Source organism: Aphelocoma coerulescens, chromosome 1A, assembly GCF_041296385.1.
Source record: "Aphelocoma coerulescens isolate FSJ_1873_10779 chromosome 1A, UR_Acoe_1.0, whole genome shotgun sequence".
Taxonomy (NCBI): Eukaryota; Metazoa; Chordata; class Aves; order Passeriformes; family Corvidae; genus Aphelocoma; species Aphelocoma coerulescens.
The window spans coordinates 40396100-40420441 of record NC_091014.1 but is presented as its reverse complement, the minus strand read 5'-3'; the positions used below and the strand labels follow the sequence as shown (position 1 = coordinate 40420441).

The 24342-nt window shown below is 39.3% G+C and overlaps 1 protein-coding gene across 9 annotated transcripts in view; it reads right to left on the bottom strand.

The window, feature by feature from the left end:
- The window catches only part of SYT1 (synaptotagmin 1), a 339727-nt gene that overhangs the window by 75366 nt on the left and 240019 nt on the right, over nucleotides 1–24342 (bottom strand). For 8 of the 9 annotated variants that reach the window (XM_068999501.1, XM_068999531.1, XM_068999552.1 and 5 more), the window contains 2 exons: nucleotides 14140–14324; nucleotides 1577–1699 (listed from right to left, as the gene is read on the bottom strand). In XM_068999501.1, the coding sequence (XP_068855602.1) occupies nucleotides 1577–1699; nucleotides 14140–14324 (308 nt within the window). The remainder of the gene's footprint in view (nucleotides 1–1576; nucleotides 1700–14139; nucleotides 14325–24342) is intronic. The other variant, XM_068999546.1, reaches the window with a different exon arrangement.

Here is a 24342-nt window from a genome sequence, read left to right as displayed (position 1 = left end):
CTTACAGATTTGTGGCTCTTCATTCCAATTTTCCTTTGTAAAATATGTGTCATAAAATCAACATTACCTTTAATAAAATTCACACAGAAAATTTGTTTTCATAGTCTAAGAAAACTGAAATCCATTTGTCAGAACACATTTGCAGCTTTTCCTTTCTCCCTCTTTAAATCTTCTGCTTCTGAAGGGTCTACACTTCATACTGATTTCATACTGATTTTGGGGGGTCAGTGTGACTCATCACAAGGCCAGGAAATTTGCTCCGGGAGTTGAGGAAAAGCTCCTTTAACCACAGTTTCTTGAAAGGGTTCAGAACTGGTTTTAGCTCTTGCATTGTAGAACAAGTACTGGTATACAGAAGATTGTTGAAAATACAGGCAAATAGTATTTATTATGCCAGGTCATAGCTGTGTATAAATACCTTCCTGCTAACAGAGAAATTTTTCCTAATTTCTCTTATTTTCTTTGTCTTGCAACAAGAGTACCACATTCCATGAACAGCATCAAATAAAGAATAGGAATGTGGAATTAATCGTAAGTGCACGCGGAAGGCAGTTCAGGTGATGAACAGGAATTAACTGGGATTTACCTTCAGTAGTAATTTCTTTCCCTAAACAGGAAAGAATGATGTGATTTTGACTAAAATTGTCAAAAAATTAAATGCAGGATACGTGTTCTCAAGTTTACTGAAAGATACAGAGTAGAAGTGAAGAACTCCGATGTGTTGGTATACTTCGGGCCAAAACTAGCGCAGTGAAGTTTAATGCGAGGCTGTGAATTGGTTTTATAGACAAAACTGATTCCTGGCAAAGAGGCCAGGGAGGGGAATTAAATATGAGCTAGTTCAGCATGTGACCAGACCTGTTAAGTTGGTTGATTCTAGGTCTACACCACATTATAGTGTCTATTAATTCTGAAAAGTTGGTAAGTATGGCAAAGTTTAGTCTTACCAGCTTCAGAGTGGAGTACTGAAGGAGTATCAGTCCTCAAAATCTTGTCCAACTTTCCTGGTTTTTTGGAGTACAGACCTTTTTATCTGAACTATTATTCCAGACTAGAATTTTACGAAGTGTACTTTCACAGAGAGCAACAGAACCCGATGCAGCTAGTTATTACAGCGAAGTACACCCACGTGATTAAGTGAGGAAAAGTCACTCCTGGCAATCTTACCAACCTTCTAAAAGACCTAGTGAATCCACTTACCTTTATATCCCTCTATTTTTCCTCCCATTTGTGTTTGCTTACATTTTAAATACTTGAAGGCTGAAGCTACATTTTAGTATCTCCATGCAAACTCCATAATATTAGGTGGGTTGACATTGGTTGGTGACAGTTTAAGTTATTAATAACCATCAGATAAAACTGCATCTTCAGTTTTTGATTAAAGGTGTAATATAAAGTCCAAGTGCATTCAATACCAATTTAGTAGTACCTCTGTAATGAATTTTCTGTCTTGTTTTCTCCTTTTACTCCATGCAAGTAGTTAGGATTTAAGAAATATCTACTTTAACTAAATGTATTACTTCATTCTCCACATGCACACACAGAAACGAAATGTTACAGGTTGATTGTTTCAAACCTGATTGTTCTGGAAGTCATAATCCAAAGAATATTGGATTTTCCCTAGCTTCTCAACTTCTTTGGCTTCTTCTTTCTCTTCCCCATCAGTCAGCCCAGTCTCAGCATCATCATCCTTAAGAGCCTAGAAAGAAGGAATGTAATATTCATAAATGAGGCAAACCGTTAAGTAGCAGTTTAAAATAGACATGATCCTCAAATCTATTTTAGAGCCATTAAAAGCAAGCATAACAGCAGAAATTCAAATATGCAGTTTTCATATATATCTCTACTTTCTGAGTTGCTCAGTAAGATGTCATAAATCAGCAAGCAAGCAATGGAAGTGGGAAGAAAGCTCCTTGGACTATAACAAGCAAGGATTGTTATAAAACCTGAAAGTAGAAACAGAATATCATCTTGATGTAAAATATAGTTCTTCTGGACTCAGACTGGCTCTCAAAGAGGCACAAGGAGGCAAACATGCTATTAAATAAGCAAAGTCACGCATTCATTCAACTTAAGAATCTTGGCAATGTCAAACCTGGTTGTACATGCTGTGCATTGTCTGCATTTGGCAACACGTTTCTGTAGGACTACCGTGATAAAGAGCATGTGCTGTGGATGAGCTCTTTCTACAATCATATGCCAAACATTTTTCATGTTTTTTAGAATGAATATGGAAGCAAAGTTTCCACCATGCCATTAGCAAATGCATGTTCCTCCTTTTCCCTCCCTCCCGAGACCAATTTCCTTTTTATTCATTCTCGCAACAAAGCTTGGCTGAACCAAATTGATTGCAAGTTGATTTTAGTTTGCTTAGAAAGAAACACAAAGAAATACAGAACTGCTTGCAGCTTTGTCTATTGCATAAAACCTGTTTTTTAAAGGACACAGCAGTTATCTTAGATTTTATACATAATTAAAATACTAAATGATTTTTTTTTGCTGTACCAGAAAGCAGAAGTATTTTCACTGTGGGAAAGGTAATTCATAAAATTATTAAACCATATGAACCATAATTAACTATGACTATGTAGATCTTATTCCAGCAGATTCTTACCTGGGTAAGAAGTGAAAAATAGACAAAAGTTATGAGAAAAATAGCGAAAAATTGTGGAAAATGTGAAAGTAAAGTGGAGAGTGTGAAAATAAAGAATCAATACTGAGCCTTCATCGAGATTTGTTATTTGCATGATATAGTAAACAGTACACTTGTCTGCAAGAGCCCCATGTGGATGAAGGTTCTTTGTATATGGAGCTTCTGCTTGCAAAGACAAAGTACCAGAATAAGATTTATTCTTTTTTGCAATGTGATTTTTTTCAATTGTGATTTTTTGGGCTGTAGGAAACCTACAGCATTTCTTAACAATAGGTTGTGGCTGGAGCTTTCTTTCTGAAGAAGTAGCAAGGCTGGAAAGCAGCTATATACACAGCTGGTAGTGGTTGAGGAAAGAAGAAACATGAAAGCATTAACATTCTCACTCAGCCTTGAACACAGTGAGGGCCACACAACAGTTGTGTGGGTTTGGAAAGAAGGAAGATTCATCTCTGAAGTAGAAAATGTTCTTCTCCAGAAGCCAGATCTAAATTCAAAAGGTCATACTCCAAACTGTATGATACTAAGCAATTATTTCTCTACTTTTTGAAGTAAGCTAGAAATTCTGCTGACATAGCTCACCTGAAACCAATCCAACAACTTTGATTTATGTGAGCTGAGGAGCTGGGTCTCATGTAAATATCTGAATGTATTGAATGATGGACTCTCTACTAGAAACATAAATTACAGTGTACCTGGATGAGATTGGTAGGAAAGGTCGGTACTGGACCTGTGAGACTGGAAGAGTAGTACTTTTTGAACTAAGTAATTTCTATTCAGAAGGGCTGAACTGCTTGAAATGGAACTTGATTTGAGACATTTTACCACTGAGCTCTTAGTAAGTTCCCTGACTGTAGCACAACATTTTTGTTAGTACAACAAGAAGTGTGTGACACTTTAAAACTGATAGGCTCTCTGGCAGAAAATACATGGGATTTTCAGGATATGGAGTGATGTGATTATGACAAACACTCTTGTTTTTAGTAATAAAAATAAGCTTAAAGTTTTGTGATCATAAAAAAAGAAGACATGTTTCAATCCATCTGAAGCATCTGAAGGTTTATCCAAGCCTGGAGACAGCAGGAAACAGTAAGTCAAAGTGGGATGTTAACTCCAAGATCCACTGCTCTGAATCATCCCAGTATGGTCCTAAAAGAGGACTCCATAATAAAAGAGTAATATACAGCTTCAGTATATTACTGTTTGTGGGACAAGTACTGGACTTTCTGCTTTTCCATCTACTTTTGACCTGGATTTTCCTTGAGAGGAAATATCCTATGGCCATTCCCCAGGGATAAAATGCAAGAGAGAGAATGCAAAAAGAACCTTATATGCTAATTTCCAAGTAAGAAGAATTTGTAAAGTCCACCAAGGCAATAGTTATATATCCATACTTTCTCTGGGAAAACTACATACTCTTCTGCAAAGCTGATCAGTCCAAATGACAGAACTGTGGGCAACTGAATGTGAAAAAAGTTCTTACTGTGACTACAGAAAATATAATGGAAAGCTAACATCCCTCTTGCAAGGGATTTTTGAAGTGCAGGCAGAAAACACTGTGTGGTTAAGAAACTTGTCTCCACAGGTTATGAGACGTTTTCACCTTCTGGAAGGTGAAAACTATTTCCACGAGAGATGGAAAACATTGTACATTACTGACATCAACTAAGGAGCTACATGATTCTTCTTGACCTTGACTCAGAAACATTGAACCACTAAGAAAAAACACTAAAAAAGAAATAGTGTTTGGACATGGACAAGTTTGTGGCATTGGGGAGAAGGAAAAAAATGACAAATTATTATCTCTACAGCAGTCTGTAAATAATAGTTTTTACTGTTAAGAGAAGAATTTGCTTTCAAACTAGAGGCTAATGCTTCAGGAAGAAGCTGAGTCAAAAGAAGCACCGAAGTTTCTCATGTTTGATTTAGCTGCTGAGTTCCAAAGAGGAAGAGGAATTGGATTGCTTCAAAGTACTTGAAAAACCCCACAGGGATTTTAATTTTGCATTGAGATTCTCTGAAAGATCAATATTTAATGGAATACTACTACAACCTTCAATTTATAGCACACTGTATCACACTGTATTGAATCTTACTGTTGCATTGCTACAATCAATTCAAACAAGCAGCTATATTTTATTTGTTTTAGAAACAATAAAGTATTTTTAATCATAAGAGAGCTTTTTCCTCAAGCCTCATAACTGATAAACCATAACAAAAAAGACTGGATTTAGATACACAGGAATGTAAGCCTTGCCTTCTCTAACATTTTCTTTAACTCCATGACATTTTAAATGCTTTTTCTGTGAAACAAGCAACACAGAAATGCATGATTGCATTGTGCTGGAGACTGGATTTCTCTCTTCTAATTTGAGATGACCGTGAATTTTACTCAAGCAGTTTCCTCATTTCTGCATAACATATGCAGAAACACACAACAGTGAAACATCCATGTCCTCTCAAATGTGTTTAAGTATGTGAAAAATGTAGACTTATATGTAAGGAGGTGTAGGAATGTACCAAGAAAGTGTTAATCCAGTACAAACATTACAAGGTGATGCATCTGTGTCTACTGAAATTAGAACCAGTACTCTGCAGTGCTTCTTACAACAAAAAGGGCTAAATTACAGCAATCTGGGATCCACTGTTCAATCTGCTGGTTGCATCTTCACTTGTATAACATTATCACAAGCTGTTTTGCAGCCTCCTCTTTTCTTTTGAGTTGTTAAAGAAAATGCTTAATTTTCAATTCTTTTGAAACTCCACACCTTGGAGTGGGTTTTTACACTTCCTGGGCTTTTTTCTCCCTCTCATTCCCCTAGCTGACAAAAGCCTCTCTCTGGTGACACTGAGTCCTGACACTGCAAACATCCCTTGCTTTCAGCTCAGTTCCACCAAAACCCTTGCACCTTGCCACCAGGTTTATCCCACTACTATAACCACAAACCACAAAAGAGATTCTGGGGCTTAAAACAACTTTACTGTAATCCCTCCCCAAACTGTGTGTAGAAAATGAGAGGGTCTGCAAGGGCAGTTGCCTCCAGATTCCACATGTGCAGAAGCTTCAGGAAAGAAAAGTGGCAGGAGACTCATACAACAAAGCTGCTGGGGGAGCAAGTGTACTTGCTTGCCTCCTTTACAGAGAGGCAGAGGCCACAATCATGTCTGAGTCACGTCTTGTGAATGACTAAATTATGTCACAAAACATTTAAAATGCAAAGTGTCTTTCACTGTTGTATGCAAAGAAATGCTTTCCTTAACAGAGTTTTTAAGGTTCCTTCTGTTCATGGGCTGGCCTACAGCCTCATTTTTAAGGAAACAAGCTACCAGTAACCAAGAAGGCGAGATATTGGGAAGCAAAACAGAACACTGACTGCAGCCTGTTAAGTTTGTTTGCTGCATGGTGCATGCTGCTGTCCTGATTTCCATCTCCACCTGCCTCTCCATCATTCCTTTTGGAATTGTGAAGAAATATTATTTTAATGTTTGAATGATGCCCAGTCCTCAGGCTTGTGCAAAGCCTGCTGAGCTGAAAGAAGAAAACAACGAGATTTTGTAGGAAGAATGTTCTGTGCCATGTCCAACAATGAATTTATTGGAAAGGCAATTTTTCCTCCACAACTAGAAATGACTGCTTTTCCACTAATGGTTGTGTACCTCTTATCAATTTCTTTCACATTCGAGAACACCATAATTCCGATCTGGCCAATTTTTATCCCAAGGGAAAACAAAAGCCTTTAAAAATTCCTGTCTGGTTCTCTATCACAAAGCAGACAAGCCTGCAATTGTTACATGTTCTCTATCAGAGTCCCACAGAAGGAAAGGCAACATTTCATTCATTCAGCATCTGCTTTCTCTCCATGAATTAATTTAAAGAGCATGTTGTGCCTGGGTTTCCAGTGGCTGCGCCAGGCTTTGCTCATTGTGAAATCTACTTTGCCATTACTACTGTAAGAATGCTGGCCTCACACACCAGCAGTGGGCCATCGTGATGCACACAATGAGAAAAAACCTGCTGGGTTCAGCACGTGATGCCTTGACATTACTTCCTTGCTTGTTATCCAGCTTTTAAATAGTCTTGGTTGGGTTATTCAAAAGGTTTTCTTTCCTTAGGAGCTCTATGACATGAGGTCATCATGTTCAGCTTAAGAGCTTGCTGAATTGTTTGGGTACTAAAATACCAACTTAATCTGGTGCCATAGAAGAATACAGAAAATGCTGCAGGTGTTCAGAGTAAAATATGAACACATTAATTTAAGTTGGAGCTATTAAGCTCACAAATCAACCTGTTTTCAATGTTTTATCAACACCTGTAGCCAGTGTTTATAGGCTGAAAAAAGACGAAGCTGATCTCAACCTGGGAGCCTATTTTGGAAGCTCACCCTGTGGGTCAGGGCTCTGCACTGAATGCAGGGCCCATGTGTGTGAACTAAAAGTAGCAGGCAGTCCTGCAAGTGCGCTGCCGTGCTCTGCCCCCACCTGCCATATGGCAGGCAGAGCTCGCTTGCACTGAGCAGCAGCAGGCTGTGAGTAGGAGGCAGCTTTAGGCTGCTTGGCCAGTGCATGCTGCTCCATCAACTGTTCTTCATTGTCCCCAAATTAATGGCAGTGGGCCAGATGGAAGCATGCTTTGGGACAGAGCTGGCTCCTTGACCTGGGAGGACCACTCAGAGTACTACATTTATTTCTGTTTGAAAAATCTGTCATACTATATAATTAGTACTACATGTATTTGATAGTGAAAATTAACCTAAATATAGCCAGACATGATTTACTGAGTGCCACTTTGATCTGTGGAGAAAAAATTGGCACAGACCTGTTCTACTGGCTTAGTTCCTCAAAAAGAGATAAGATAATCCTCTGACCATCCTCTAAATAGGACTTTATGAAGTACCTGATATTCTCATGTTTGAAGGCTGTTAACCATTCATATTTATTATTTATCAATTTGTAAAGAGTAAATACCCTTGCTTAAAAGGTAAACAATTAAATATTCCCAAATAATTAGTTTTTATGTGTAAATATACATTTGAAATGTATACCTCATTAATATGAAGTGCTGTTACTGTTTTGGTTATGCATACCCACTAACTTCAGACATAGTGTAGGAGTTTAGCTCTCCATACAGTCTGTGGATATAGGTAGATGTCTTGAGAGTCTGATTCAAGTCACTTAATTTAGGGACTAACTGCACAATTCCTATATGCCACTCATCTGGAACTTGAACACTGATCTTGAATAAAGAACTCAAAATTTGGTCTTTTAACCAAAAAAATGCAAAATCTTTGAAAAATGGAAGCTTCCAGTGGTAAGACCTTCAATATAGAAAACAAGATAAGTAAAAAAATGAGTAGGATTTGCATCTTCACATCATCCTAACACTACAGAAGGTTACAACAGAAGTAACAAATTAATTACTTTACAGAAAAAAAATAGTTTAACAAAGGAAGAAAACAAACTCAGGAAGCATGCAAAGCAAGCTCCTATGTTTTCTTGGGAGTGATGGAAAGGAAGAGACAGGAATGCAAATAAGCCCACTCTTGTGTCTCACAGCTACTGCTCCCATATTTTCAGGCTTCTGAAGTCTAATATAAATCTAAATTTCAAAAGAGTTTTACAGAAAACCTATTTGCAGAACACAAACACTCATCTATAACATTTTATCTTCATAAACATGTTATTCCCATTTTTCAGGAAGTTTTATGCACACTGCACAGTTGTCTTTGAGGCAGGTGAAAAAGCAGGACAGTTGGTCAAGGCTGAGATTGAATTAGTGTACAAACAGGACTCAGCCAATCCATTTTGACTGCCACAGTAAACTTACTGGGCTTGTTTTCTAAGAAAACTCGTCCCCATTGTTTCTGACTAACCTTCTCCACATCATCTTTCTGAGTGTGAATTAGGATGTCTCACTGCATTGTGGATAAGCCACAGTGAGCATTAATGCCACCATGGGCTGAAGATGACAACAAATGGGAAGTGACATACTGACACCAAGATAGGAAGCACTGTGGAATAAATACACTCACTGTACTCTAGGAATTCAACTGGGAAAACAAACCAGCACGTGACCAAACATTGCAGAAGAAAAGACCACTCCCAGCAACACAGCTCCTGTCCCTCAGAAAGATTCTCTTCGATTTTTTTCTGGTAATAAAGGCTTGAGTTGCTTCAAATGAAATCCAGGCTCTCTAGATGTTGGGGTGGATTATCCTGACTTCATTTGGGCTATTGTCTTCATGCTGCCAGGTCAATGCACCCTACTTTGAAATATTTCAGGACACCTACCACTAAACATCTTGTTTCTTCAGTATTTTGTCTGCATGAGGGCAAGGGTGTTTGCTGATCAACAGCTAGAATCATAAGGTGAATTAGTCTAAGAAAACCACTATATCTTGAAGTTCAGCTGGGTGCAATTGCAGCTCTCACTGTGATGTCACTTTATAACACTCACTATTCAGAGAGGAACATCAATCAGAATATTCTGATTAAGTTAGTACATAACCCCAATGTAAAAGGGAGGCCTGTGTAAAGGAAAAAACAAACATACAGAGAAGTCAAGTGGCTGACTGAAGGCCACAATAAGTCAGTAGCAGAGCCAAGAATATACTGCTCATACTCCAGGCTGTAGTACATATACCTAATACCAAATCTCCTGTTTCACCTAACACATTCATTGTAAGCCAAAAATTCTTCACTAGTAACAGTGTTTTTGCCTGATGCAATGAGAAAGGGCTGAACTATTAAATCTCCCTTTCTACAAATGCTCTGTGATCTAATAAAATGTTCAGACCACAACAATTATTCTCCAAGCAATAGGGCTAAATTTTAGTAAGTTCTCAGTGCCGCTGTTCATGACTGAAATGATTATGTCTATTCCTTTTCTTAGCCCACAGGCTGAGCTTAATCAAGAATTTTGCTGTACCAATGCATTAAACTCAGATGTAATAAATCTGAAGCTATGACAGCATCTCTGAAACTGAGTCCTCAGGGCCTTTTTTCCCCTCCTTAAAGAAAAAAAGTCGTGGGACCCACCAGGGGCATTAGTAGAGACTGAAAGTTATAAAGACGAAAACCATCATGGGAAGATCTCACAAAAACACTCGTGCCAGTTGCCACTAGGTCACATCAACAGAAATCTGTACTAAGACCACTTTAAATTCTTAAGTGTTCCATACCAAAGTCTTTTATGCCTGAGCACTGTACTGAGATGACATGAGAGCCCACAGCAAGTTTCATGAGGTATCAGTCATTTTAGCAACACTTAGAAACTAAGACATTAAAAATACACATTGCTTCTGTCTACTTTTGATATGGTGACATTTATACAAAAAGGAAATAAAATTAGTAAGTTATTTTCATGTGCCAATCAATTTCAAACTTGAGCTTTCTGGTACAGTTTCACTTAATATTTTAACTATAGAAAGAACGACAAACCTCTTTTCTTCCACCCTCCTCCAGCCTCCCCTCAAATATATATCAAACCAAAAAAATACCCAATCAATTTAGTTCATCCTCTTGATGTGTGTATCAAAGCTACTACATGTCCATCTCTGCTAAGGAGACAGAGCTGTCAGGAGACTATGCATGAGAGCTTAAGTCTAGGTGCGTCCAAATAGCAAAATAAACCTACCGCAAGTGACAATCCAGAACAGTCATGAGACAAAACATAGACAAGGAGGACATAGGAGGAAGAAATAAAAATTAAAACATCCACACACAAACATTAGTAAAAAACATGGAGAAATGACCTTTTTTACAGTTGTACATTCATTAATAATTTTGCCTTTCCTAGAAGGAATCTAATCCTCCCAGTAGCCCTTGCTGGAGCTGTATACTTGACTCGAAAAAGTAAGCCTTGCCTGCAATGGAAATGGGTCTCAAGACTGAAAATCTAACCTTTTTTTCAACTCATTTCCCATTCTACCTCAGCTACATTTTTTGATAATCTACATATAAAGACAGTTTCTCATTTGACATTGTGTTCAGGGAAGTGGACATTTTGAAGCACAAATATTCTAACAAACAAAAATTGTATTCCCCTTTCTGTAATATCTATCATGTATAACTTTTGAGCTCACTGTGTCTCTATATCTAAAGGATCTTCAACTATGCCAAGTTACATGGCTCTATAATGATTTGGCATGGATGGGCAGGTCAGCATGAATAAAAGTAGGCCAGAAGTTCTCTTCAACAAAAAACCCCAGACTAAGATAAAAATCATATTTCCAGGAGATGATGTTTTCAATTTACCAAATGGCACTCCATTTCAACTGCATGTGCCTAGAGAACTAGGATCCTGCGAGATGCCATGTGACTAGCAACTGCTGTTCCGCACTCTTAGCTGAAGGCAGAAGTAATTAGCACTTGCAGGTTCAGGCCTAACAATGACTGAAGTAGGTTTTTCAGTTTTTGACAACATTAGTACTAGATGTTGCCCTTTATAATGGTATTAGATTTACATCTTACTCTTCAATTACTTTTTTAACAATTTGCTTCTTTGAAGAGCTAAAAGGCATTCTTATTATTCCCCTTTCTATTTTTTGCCAGAGCCTCTAAAGTGCTTCAATTCTCTTAACTGAAATACTCTACATTTAGCATTGCCCTGAGTTCAGCTAGGTATATTAAAACCTGCACTGCTAAGTCACGATCAACTGTTAGAATAAAAAACATGTCATACAGAAAAAAAAGACAGCCAAAAAGTTGCATTAGGAATCAAGTTGGCAAAAGTTCCTGAATGCCAAGGACTTAAAATCTGTACACTGTCAGACTGCTAGGAATGAATTTACAGTGCTAATTTAAGAACCTTTTAGCCTGGGTTTGAAATCCCAGAAAGTGAGGAGAGGTGGCTGGAGAGTTGGTGATTTACTTATTAAAGGTCTGACATTTACATCAACTGTGAATCTACCCTCCTTAGGTTTAACTGTGCAAAACAAAACATGCTAGTTAAATCCCAAAATATCTGGGCAAAAGTAGGTTTAAATAACTATACAAAGTATTTTGAATGGAATCATCTTAAAATACCTATCTGTGCAACATTTCAAAGTCTGAGCTCTTTTTGTAGACAAAAGTTGCAGGATTTAGCTTTTTATCAAATTTTCCCATTAAAAAGATACAAATGGAACTCAATAATAATAAAATAATGTAATTTTTCATTTAAAATACTTATTTTTCAAGAAGCCATGGTCATTTATCCAGGTCCTAATGAATATAATTAAAAACACTTAATAATTCATTGTAAATACAACAAAGGCCTTACACGATATGGAACAAATTCCACATAAATATCGATCAACAAATTGCACATTATTTATCCTATGAGAAAGTATTAGGTTTGTTATCATTAGCAGAACATAACAAAGTTCTCAAGGAATTTTTCCATCAGCATAATCGAAGCAGTTCTTCCAAATTATTCCTGGTTCGATGGGAGGAGTTAGCTAACAGTAGCCTAGGATAACCCAACAACTGATGATTTGATTTTCCATACATTGAGGGGGAAATATCTCACAATTTCTTAATATTAATACCTCAGAACAAAGTCTATAAATCAAATACAGGGATGAATGGTAAATCAAAGTGCATTAAGAGAAGGAGTTCGTTTCACATTTATGATATGGAGATGCCCCCCTCCCCCTCCCCGCACAATATCTTCTTCAATTCTTCAAAGAATTCAAAATTTCTGCTCTGATTTTTTTGAGCTCAGTCTCACTAATCTTTCTAACCTTGGAACACCTCCATCTACATTAGTGATTTTGTGTACTGAGGATGTTTTTTTCAGGTGTGAATTTGTGGGTGTCATACATTCCAGTACACCAGGGTGGCACATGAAGCATCTTATCTCCAGAGGGAACCAAGGCTGAAACTGCACACCAGTGCAGTATCTGAAGTACTCCACTTGCAATGGGGATATAAAGGTCTCCAGCATTTGCTCTTTGTCGTCTCTGAAACTGAAACTGGAAATAGCTCGGATTGCTCTACACCTTTGAAACTTATCCATTATTTTCCTTCCTTTATGTGAGGTCCTTTCTGACTCCACTCATGTGATCTATTGCAGCTGGTCATCACACTTGTAAGGATTCCTCACCCACTCTCCTGATTTTGCTCTTCCCCTACTACATCCTACATGTCTGGAGAAGCATGCTAACCTGTTCTAGGACTCTTTAGGACTAGCTGATGAGCCACACTGGTGGCTGCTCCATCACTGAGCAGTGGCATTTCACCACTTGTTCTGGACTGGTCCATGGGCCTCTCTAGCTACCGTGCTCTAAGATTCTCCTTTTGGATCTTGTCCCTGACCAGCTGCCCCAGTCCTCAGGTTCCCAGCTTTGACTTGTATTTCTAATCAACTTGCCTTCAGCTCAGCTTTCTTCTATGCTAGATCCCAATTTGTGGAATCATCTCCTTATTCCTGACCATGCTTTTATTCTCTCTTTTTGGCTGGTTGATTGTTCCTGTACTGCTCATCTCAACTTCCCCAGGAGTCTTGGGAACACAGACTTGACTACGCAATATCTTTACAGTTATTTGTGCCTACTTACAAGGGGTTTGAAAGCAATTCTCTAAATTTCTTCAGCCCTTCCTGCTTGAAAAATATAGCCCTTTGTCTTCTTAGCTTAGGAAATCTCTGAGCTGTGAGGACAAAGGGATACTTCATGTTTATTTCCTCATTCTACTGCTTATTCCAGTTTGCTCCAGGAAGAGCAATACTAAAACCCTGTCAATAAAAAGCTTTATTTTCTCTCAGGAATGTATTAGTCAAGTCTGTGGCCCTTAGTATTATGTCCTGCAACCTCTGCTTCTCTTCCACCAAGCAGGTCTGAAGAACAAGTTTTTCTGCCCTTATGAAAATCATGCTGCTCTCAAAGGGCATTATATTAATCTTCTCCTCCAAGTTACTCAGTTGACTTACAGCTCCAAGTATGGCCTGTTATCTTTAATCATCTCGCGTCTAATACAAAATGAATTCTCCAAACATCACTGTGTTGAATGTCCCTGTGGTTTTCCTTTTTCATTATTTTCTCATTTCCAACTCATTTTTGCCTCTACACTATTCTTTCCTTCTCAGCTGAACTTCTGTGTGAAAAGAAATGTAGAGCTCGAAACTACTTTTTTTTATAATGTAATCTCAGAAATACTGTTAGTGAGATATACAAACACTGTGTGAGGTCTTGAAGAAAATATGGTGAAAATTGCACACATTTGCTCCATTTTTGAAGCAAGCAGGATACCCTTGATAAACTGGCCCCTTAAGGATGAGTCATTATATGCCTGCTCATTTCTTTTTTAGCAGAGCAGGGAAATCAGCCGACTGCTTCATCAGTGATGCCACACCCAGGTTCATCCCTTGTGATACCACTGAGAAGATGCTGTCAGTCAGTTCACTCTTCACAGAGCCACTACTGAGACAACAAGCACAACTTTTTCTAGACACATCAAACAGAAACCTTCAAATGCAACCCAAAAGTTCAAGAAAAGGAGAAGTATTTTACCTGATCTTTCATACTTTTCCCTAAATCTTTAACATCTTTCATGTTAATAGCATTCTTCCCTCCCTTCTCCTTTCCCTTCTTCTTGTTCTTCTTTTTGAACAAGCATTTCTTGCAGAGACAAAAGCAGCAGGTGAGGATTAATAGGACTGCAACTATGGCTATGGCTATTAAGGCCCAAGGTGGCACTGGAAGAGAAAAAGACACACACACACACACAAAGAAGGTGGTAAACTGTTAGTAGGGTTAAATTTAGAAACAAGCACATTTCTCTCACAGATAAGCCTTTTCAAATGAAAATGCTTTGCAGAAATACCTGAGATCCTTTCTAAAATATCCTGTCATCATTTATATATTTCTCCCAACTGAGCATTTGCCCATACAATGCCAATTTAACACATCTATCTATATACAAGCCTGGTGATACATATCAAACTCACTTGCAGCTATTTTGATTCATCAACCATCTGAAAACAGTATATCCAAAATATTTATGCTGTGCAATCTGTAAAATGCTCGGCACATTTAAGCAATTACTAGTTTCTTTCTTTAATCATCTCCCCAACCCACCTGGCATTGTGGCTGAATCGGGTGGAACTGACTGGAAATTTCCCTTTTCTGGAATGGTATCTGATCCAAGCAGTCAGTTCTAATGAACAGCCCTTTCCTCTGCCCACTGCTGCACTTGGCAGATTCGCAGATTCCTCGCAATAGCTGCAGGTCAAGGTCACCAGTGAAGACTGACAAAGGACAAAGAGCTGTCCAACCCATGGGCATTTGCCCTATTTGGCATCATGCCCTTAATACTAGCAAAGTTTCAGCACACAGCTGTATTCTCACCTATACTTTCCTATAAACAAAAGACCGTGTCACATTTTTTCATTCAGTTCAGGATGCAGGATATGGCTGAAGCATGAATAAATAAGAGAGGACACTTAATAGGATAAAACGTTCTTGTTAAAGACCAGAATTTTTGGAAAAAAAGCAATTAAGATGACACTTAAACACTCCAGAAGACAATTATCTTCACACAAATCAGTTTTAATGACCACTGATGCCCACATTTAAGCAGAACACCTGACAAAATTTTAAATCTTGTAAACTGTCATTTTCTAGAAATCTTGAAATGCATTCAGTCGGTCTGCAAGATAGTCAGTGCATTACCTAAAGGTCTCTAATATGATACAGAGCTACAGAGCAAGGCCAAAAAGCGAATCAAATTTGACATGTTGACGTCAGTGAATCACAAAAGGGAATGGACAATATAAATAGAGAAAATTAATTGCCTAAAGGAGCTAAGCGGAGTGCAAAGCATAGTCACTGGAACTTTCACTACAAATTACCCGTTCAGGAAGGTGACAGAGCACCTACACCTTCCCTACTCTATATTTAATGAACTTCTTTTCTAACTTTTATTCAAATGACCCTAATGACAGATAAAAAGGCAGGAGAATAGTTAAACAATAATTTCTGTAATGTTTTTGTGCCTCCAATTGTTCATTAAAAGCAGCTGCTATAAAAGGGAAGCTGTACCATATGTAGAACAAATGAGAGCTGATTACTAAACAAATGAATGGTAAGAGACAAACAGTGAACAGATCAACAGCTGTTTATGGGATGTATTTTATGAAGCCATCAGCAGCAATTCTGCAGTTAAAGTTGCATTAGATTTGCACTTATCACAACTTAAAATCTGTATTTCATGCATTAATATTTAACTTTGTCTTCAAATCTGGTGTAGTAACATTTTGTATGTAGTACAACTGACTTTTCTACATTTTTTTTCACCTAGCACTCACAAATATAAAACCATCATCTTTCACAAGAACGATGTGTTCTACTCAAATTCTAAACTTCACGTGTACTTAGTCTGTTAGACACTTAGCACCTGAAACAGCATTTACATAACACTGTATCTAAAATAATCCACAGGAGTTATGCCAAAAGGAAATGAACGATGTGCCCAAATTTATCAGCTTTTTGTTTCACTGATTTGTCAGCAGTGCCTGAAACATGAATATGGGGAGCAGCAAGAATATGGGATGGGGTTCTGCCAGCAGGATGCCTCTGTGTGAGGTAAGAGAAGAGGAACACATCAAGGGCAGGTAAACTATGAGAACCAATGGGTTGAGGGGATAGGAAATGTAGGCATTATTAGGATAAACACATATGCATCCTGCAGATGAAAAAGCTTGTGTATGTAGTGAATTCAGGTGCCTTTTTGCTGAAAGTGTTGTATTGAGTGGTATTCCGGCACTGTGACCTTGGTTCTCTGGAGCATGAACAATGTAGGATACCTTGGGGAGCATTTGAAACACTTGCAGATACCTCAGCTTCTTTTTTATCATGTGTTGTCTGCTCTCATCTGTTTGTAATTTAATTTCACCCAACAGCTCTTGTGATGCAATTAAATGATCATCAAATTAATATCTGGGACACCAAGAGTTATGCAGAATTCCTTATTTATCTTTTCAGAGAAAGTATGCTTCCTTTTTTTTGAATAAAGCGTAAGCACTAAAGTAAAGAAACTGGGGTGGCATAAAATCTGGATATTTACAAACCCACTTAAAAATTCAAATCTGAAAAAACAAAGAGGAATGGATTATTTTTCCCAATAAAAGTGTACTATCTCTGTCAAGGAAATGGCTCATTTGAACATTGCCATTGACAGAGATTGACCAATCCATGCATGTAAAAAATAGATTTAAGACAAATGAAACATACAGTTATCCTCAGCTTCAAGGGATGTTTGTTTCCTTTCAAAAGCATGATATAAATATTTAAAAAATATTTTAAATAATATCAACAAGATTTTCCAGAATTTCTAAAGACTTGGAGCGATTTTCTACCTGTGCTCCCCAATTTATGATACTGCCAGAGGAGCTTTAACTTTGGAAAAAGATAAGGTTTTAAAAGCTACTTTTCTATAAAGTCACCCTCCAGGTGGACAGACCAGAAATCAAGTGATTGAAGTCACTAGCCAATTCGGAAGATTCAATTCTGCAGCCTTTAATTTTTAAGGCTGCTGTTTACCAACTGTGACTAGTATCTATAAAAGTCTTATCAACAGTGTAAGAAATTTCTGTTTATGCAGTGGCTCATTTTGAAGATCCATACTGATTAATTTCAGTTGGACTTTATCCATGCTTATACCAAATTTTCAAAAAATTATAATTTACCAGTGGACAAGCGTGGGAACATACAGTTTGAAGACCACCTCCATCCATATTATACCAGTTTTATCAGGTTCAGCAGTTTGAAACCTCAGGAGGACTTTGGACATGAACCATTGAACAGAAGACCTCTGTGGCAGATGAAGCAGAGAGGGTCACTTGGAAAATGCAGATCTTGACCCAGGGATCAAGGTGCCAGGGAGCCAGAAGCTTCCTGCACAACTTGTCTTACCGACTGCCTGCACAAGGGGGTGCTTTGAAACAAGCAATACTTACCCACCCAACGAAGCAAAAGCTATTGGTTTAAGGATAATTAATATGTGTGTAAACTTTCTGGCGTTTCAGTGCTATTTTCTTTGTTCTGCTCCTCTGAGAAAATATGAAATACTTATTTTGAAGAAGCTGTCATGAATGTCTACGTGATTTGGTGATTCTACAAAGCTCTTAAAGACAAATCTATAAGAGGGGATTTGCTGAGTAGCAGTTAGTAAATAAGGTCTTGAATTAGTGTTATTGATCCAGTCGAGAGTATACTCTAGGACTTTACCCAGAAATGCAGGACTGAAGCCTATTTGTAGAAGGAGAGTGTAGAGAAAAACACACGGCTTACTCCTGGGCAATAGCAGGACACTGAAAGGAGTAAGCTCTAGCAATGTGTCGAATCAAGGCATTTTGGGTACCAATTTTGCATACTTCACTCATGCTGAACATGTCAGACATGGATGCAGCTAAATATGAGCTCTCCTATCCCTCTCTGTTGCTTCCTTCCACTAATGCCAGCCAGAGTTGTGTGCATATTGTGGGTCATTTGATGCATTTGATACATTTCACAAATAAAGCAGCTATGATGCTCCCAGATTATCGTTTCAGTTTGGAGGAGTGTGTTTAAAAGGCTTATCTCCAGACCATATCCATAGATCATGCCTGTACTCGTGTTCTGCAGCAATCTGCGAGGGCACAATGGACTGAGTGGGAATACACATTCCCAGAGGTCACCAAGTGGTGCCAACTGCAAAAGGCAATTGGCCCATGGGAGCGAACCTAATCCAAAGCACTGCCCCCACAAACCTTGTATCCTCAGGACTGACTGCTTCATTTCACTGACTTGCTTCTACTGAGTTGCACCAGGTACAGCTTGTGTCTCAGCCTGTCATTAAATCTTGGTCCTCTGAGCATGCTAGATTCAAAGGAAAGGATGTATTACTGAGTTATTAAATTTAAAAGCTACAAATTTTGTCCTTTATATAAAGACATCCTTACTTGGCCTTACAAAAACACTTGAAAAGGTACAGGCCTTGGGTCTAAAACTGACATTTCCGTTAGAAGACCTAAAATTATCAAATGCCTTGGAGGACATTTGACTGCAGAGGAAAGACTTCAAGGAGGAAGTCATAAAACGTGTAACAGCACCCAAGTGCTACAGTCTGTGAAAGAGAAAAAAATCCTTAACCCTAATGATTTTCTTCCCTTTCTGTGTGCAAGGTCAGAGGAAACTCTGCTAACTTAGAACCCAAATATTGGGAAGGTCAACAAAGATCTGAAGAGAAGAGCTGAATTAAAAAGTGAAGACTTCCATACCAAGAACACTGTTCACCAAAAATTCCCAATTAATCAATTAAGCAGCCCCATTTAAACTGTGACTTTGTGATAGTTCTTTGTGATAGCAAAGGACTATCAGATGATGGCAGCTTCCATATTATTCTGCAAAAGAGGGCCATAGCATGTTGGAATTGATAAATACTAATAATCTACGTTTCAGAGGGGGCATGATGCTTAACAGGAGGCTGTGACTGCTGAACAGCTGTATGTGAAGCACACTGCTATAATCTAAAGCTCTGGTCGCCTGACATGGGAGCATGTGCAGTTTTAATTTATTAGACCATAGTTTTATCTTAGCTTTTTGCACTTGGAGCTTCTAATCAGTGAGAAAATTCCATATATAGCCATATTCAGACTTTCTGCATAGAAATTCCCCAGAGATCATGTTCTGGAAATCAATCTGACATTCATTAGAAGTTACTTACAGAAAATGTCCTGAAAGCAAGGACCCAGGTAAAAGATATCACTACCACGGCAGAAGGAATACAAAGGTGATCAATGCAAAAAATGAAAACGCTGATACATGGTAAAATGACTCATGAAAGACAAAAACTGACAATACATACTTGCATATACTGATGATTTCAATACTAGCATTCAGGCTTATACAGCTATATTTCCACCCCAGAAACTCTTAGTTGTGACCTCTTGTTTTAATAGCATGTTTGCAAAATATTATTTTTACTTTCCTATATTTGCTGCAACTTTTTATTTTGTGGTTAAAGTTCATGATGCTACCTTTGACCCATCACTAGAAAGAACCACTACTAAATAACTTAATGAATGTGCTCATGCTTGTATTTCTCCCCTTTATTTTTTGAGCATGTGCAGTTACATAAGATTCTCCCTGTGAATAGTTTATGGAAGTTACTGAAGCCTTAACTCCACTAAAAGAGGTATGTTCTAACAGTGAAAGCTCCCCATATGCAAAACAGTCCGTGTAAGTACACTGATCAGATGGGTTCACTGAATATACCCCAGCCTATAGCTTTTTAGACATTACCATGCAAAATTATGCAAAACTTCTATGACTGAACATTCCATTTTTGCAAATAAACCCACACAGAATTTAGCAGGAATCCTTGATATGGCTACAAATGTAGCCAAAATGCTTGGGCTGTTTGAGAATACGATGTGCCTACTGTATGCTCACAAATCTGGAAGTCAAAATGCATAAAGAACTAAGATATTTACTTGAGGGCAAAACCACACCCACTATTGTAATTTGCAGGTCATTTATGTTTATTACTGCTGGTATTAATTCTTTTACAGCATGTGATATGTTGTCTGTCAAGGTAAAACACAATTACCTGACACCGTATCTTCTTTCTGCAGAGCACAACTATTTGTCCATGTTCCTACCTCCCTATTCCCAATGTGTTTTGCTCCCTCTCTCCTCCAGTTCCTCACTACTTAGTCTTATCAGCTCCTCTGCTCCTTGTCTCTTGAGACACATGGGGGAGAAAGCAAGAGAAAGCAAGACGGGAGTTTCCAAAAGAGACAGGATGGTGAAGCAGCCAGAGAGAGGAAGTGAAGCTACTGCGATGTCTCCTTCTTGAAGGAAGTACCTCAGAGAGATTGCAAAGGCCTTCAAGCTTAAATGTCAGGTTTCATCTGTATAAATACTACAATGAAAACAGTTCCTCTGTTAACCTCCACATTGCCCTCCAGCCCCAACCAAAATGAGACAGAATAAGAGCAGAAGAGTTTTAGCACAGCCCTGTGCTCTGCTGGCTCTGTCACTGTCGCTTGGGGCTGCTCTCTTGGGCTCATTTTCAGCTCAACCAAGGCACCACCTCTTTGGTGGCCACATGGCTCCTCAGGACAGTCCCTCCTGTGGTCTCTGGCATCTGGCTGCCCTTCCCAGCAGTGCCATGCTTCTGTGGGGATGTCAGCTCTCCTCTTACCCTTTCACAGCTCTCAGCCCTCCTGCCTGCTCCTGCTTACCACTTCCTCCAGCAAATACAGCCACTTCTTCCACTGCCCTCTATGAAAGATGATACACCCCACCCAGCACAAAATGGAGGAGGAGGAACCAGCAACCCAGCTTCCTGCTGCACAGCATGTCCCTTGGGAATGATGGCGATGCTGGCCAGTGTGACATAAAATAGCCCCTCCTTTCCAGCAAAACCTCTAGGTCACTTAATACAGAAAACAGGGTAGGGAAAGGAATGACTTAGGTGAAAGATGTTTTCTAATCCAGTACGGTAGTTGCAGCCAGGCAAGGGTTGGTCTCTTCTCCCAGGTGACCAGTGACAGGACGAGAGGACACAGCCTCAAGCTGTGCCAGGGGAAGTTTAGGCTAGATATCAGAAAAAAATTCTTCACAGAAAGAGTGGTTTGGCATTGGAATGGGCTGCCCAGGGAGGTGGTTGAGTCACCAACCCTGGAGGTGTTCCAAAAAGCCTTGATGAGGCACTCAGTGCCATGGTTTAGCTGATAAGGTAATGTTAGGTCACAGGTTGGACTCGATGATCTCAAATGTCTTCTCCAACCTAGTTCATTCTGTGATTCTGTGAGATAATATTTTTAGAATCATGATTCTTATCGGTTCATGTATCTGTTACCATAAAACTTTCAAAATTAAAAAATGAGTTCAGGATCTCGAAAATTGACAGAGACAGTGCTAGGGTACACTGAGCAGCTGGGAAAGATGAAGAAGGCTGGAGCCTCCAACCAGACCTGGAAGCCAGAGAGGTTTGCTGAAGACTTTCCAAAACCTCTATGTACTTACACCAGTTGAGGCCAAATACTTCCTTGAGAAGGGACAAATAGTCCATAAGGCTAATATTCAACTATGACAAACAAATATGTAGAAGTCTGAGATGACTGCTTTCCATTATGTGGACAATTCTATTCTGTGGTTAAAACACCTTTCACTTTTCTTGTGACATCCACAATATATTGCACTTCTAACTTCAATGGATAGACAGTAAGAAAAAAAGAACAGTAAAAAAAAAAATCTGACTTGGAACTGAAAGTTTCAAAGGGACAAAATACTCCAGTCATATCAATCCCAGGACTCAAAAACCAAGAGAATAAGCCTCAAAACTGATGGGAAAAATGAATTATGCCTATGTATGTTTGATTTTCTTGTTTATTCTTTCTTGCTTATACATCTTTGATTTCACTGTACACAATGAACACTGGTCTTACACTCCATTTCAGTTTTTGAACATTTGGACATATTTGTATCACATTTTCCAGGTTTTCCCTGTGAATGTGAGAGTCAGTCTTGTATTTCAATGTTTGAAAGTGGAATCACATTTCTTGCATTCTAGAATTAGTCATGCATACTACATATGAATATTATAAATTCCCACATCAGGTATGAACTCCATTGCCTAGGAAGAAAAAGCTAATTTGCACACCTTTTTTATAAAATACTATGCAGGGGTAAAGTCCTTTAAAAGATGAACAGATTTGCAATTTCTGACAAGATGAACTTCTAGAAACTCTGTGTTTGCCAATGTTCGGTTAACATACACAATCTTAACACAGGATGCTATTACACGATGGCTTAGGATTTAAAGGAGAACAGCTACTATTAAAAGATAACAATCACTAGAATAGTACATTAATTTCCCAGTGAAAGTAAGAACCAGTTATTTATTTCTGGTATTTAATATTAACGTAGAAGTTCTCAAATAGAAATGGCTCATATATAGCAATTTTTCCTAGTAGATCACAAAGTGTCTTATAAAGGAGGTAGGTAATAATATCTGAACTTCACAGGTGGAGACACTCATACATACAAAATAAAATTACTTTGGTTAGAACACAGAAAACACTGTGGGAGCATTGGAGCAGCAAAGTTCATGTCATCTGCAGGTCCTAGGCACGCACCCACAAGTACAGGGAGCTAAGGGCTGGAGGATGTCGTGCACATGGTGCAAGCAAGGCCCTGGGGTGCAGTGGCAACCTTGGATCCCACCACAGGAGGCACCTGCAGTGCCACCCTGGGGTGCATGCACACTGTGTGGGCCCCTGGCAGCAGAGAGGCAACACAAACTCACAACCAGAACAAACCCCTTCAGCACACCAAATCATCAGTGTCGTGTGTCCTGTAAGACAGCAGAAGCACACGTACATCGGAGTGTGGATGCCCTGCATCCTAGCATCAGGCCCCTCAAGGTTGTGATCTTTCCAACACATCTCACTGGCACCTCAGCTACTGCAGTGCCAGTAGCCCTGCTCAGGCCTTAGGGCATCTGCTTCTCTCTGCTTCTTCCCAAGCAGCAAGGCAGAGGACCACTTTCAGGTTTTCTGCATGGATGTTTCATACAGAAGAGTGATGCCCCTGAGAAGGACTGAAACGTGACACATCCTACCCTGGTGTGAAACAGTATCTGTTACTACTACTACTCTACTGTGCCACAGAGAATGTAATGACATGCCATGCTCTGAAAATGTTCCATCATTGCAGAAGCCTTTGGGACCTTAAAACTGAATTTTACTATTATAGATCTGTAGCAGAAACAAAGAGACTTGAGTTTCATTTGTCATGCTCTGCTACTGTGGTGCATTAACCCTGGATAGATTCTAGGTGCCCACCAAAGCTACTCTATCCCTCCTCTTCTCAGCTGAGCAGGGGAAAGTGAGTAACACCAAAGGTCCTGGGTCAACATAAGGACATGGAAAGATCACTCACCCATTACCAATGTAAAACAGACTCAGCTTGGGGAAATTAGCTTAATTTATGACCAATAGAGTAAGGTAATGAGAAATAAAACCAAATACTAAAACACCTTCCCTCCACCCCTCCCTTCTTCCTGGGATCAACATCTCTCCTAACATTCTCTACCTCCTCCTCCTCTGTGGTGCCGGGGGACAGACAACAGGTTTGTGGTCAGTTCATCACACATCTCTACCACTCCTTCCCACTCCTGGAGGGGATGGACTCACCACACTTTTCCCTTGCTTCAGTGTGGGGTCTCTGCCATGGGACACAGTCCCACAAACTTCTACAATATGAGTTATTCCCACTGGCTGCAGTTCAGTTCTTCACAAACTGCTCCAGCGTGGGTCCCTCTCTCAGGGTGCAGTCCTTCAGGAACATGCTCCTCTGGTGAGGGTACTCCATGGGTCACCAGTCCTGCCAGCAAACCTGCCTCCAGTATGGGCTTCGTTCCTCATGGGGCCACAGCTCCTGCCAGGACCTTGCTGAAGCCCAGGTTTCCCATCGGGTTACAACCTTGTTCAGGCCTCCACCTGCTCCAGTTTGGGGTCAGTCATGAGCTGCAGGTGGATCTCTGAATTCCTGTGGACCTACAGGGGCTGCAGGGTCACATCCTGCCTCACCATGGGCTGCACCACCAGCTGCAAGGGAATCTCCGCTCCAGTGCCTGGAACACTCCTCCCCTTCCCTTCTGCCCTGACCTCAGGATCTGCTTCTTACTTAAAGCTTTAGAAAAAATCTTTTTTCTTCCCTGAT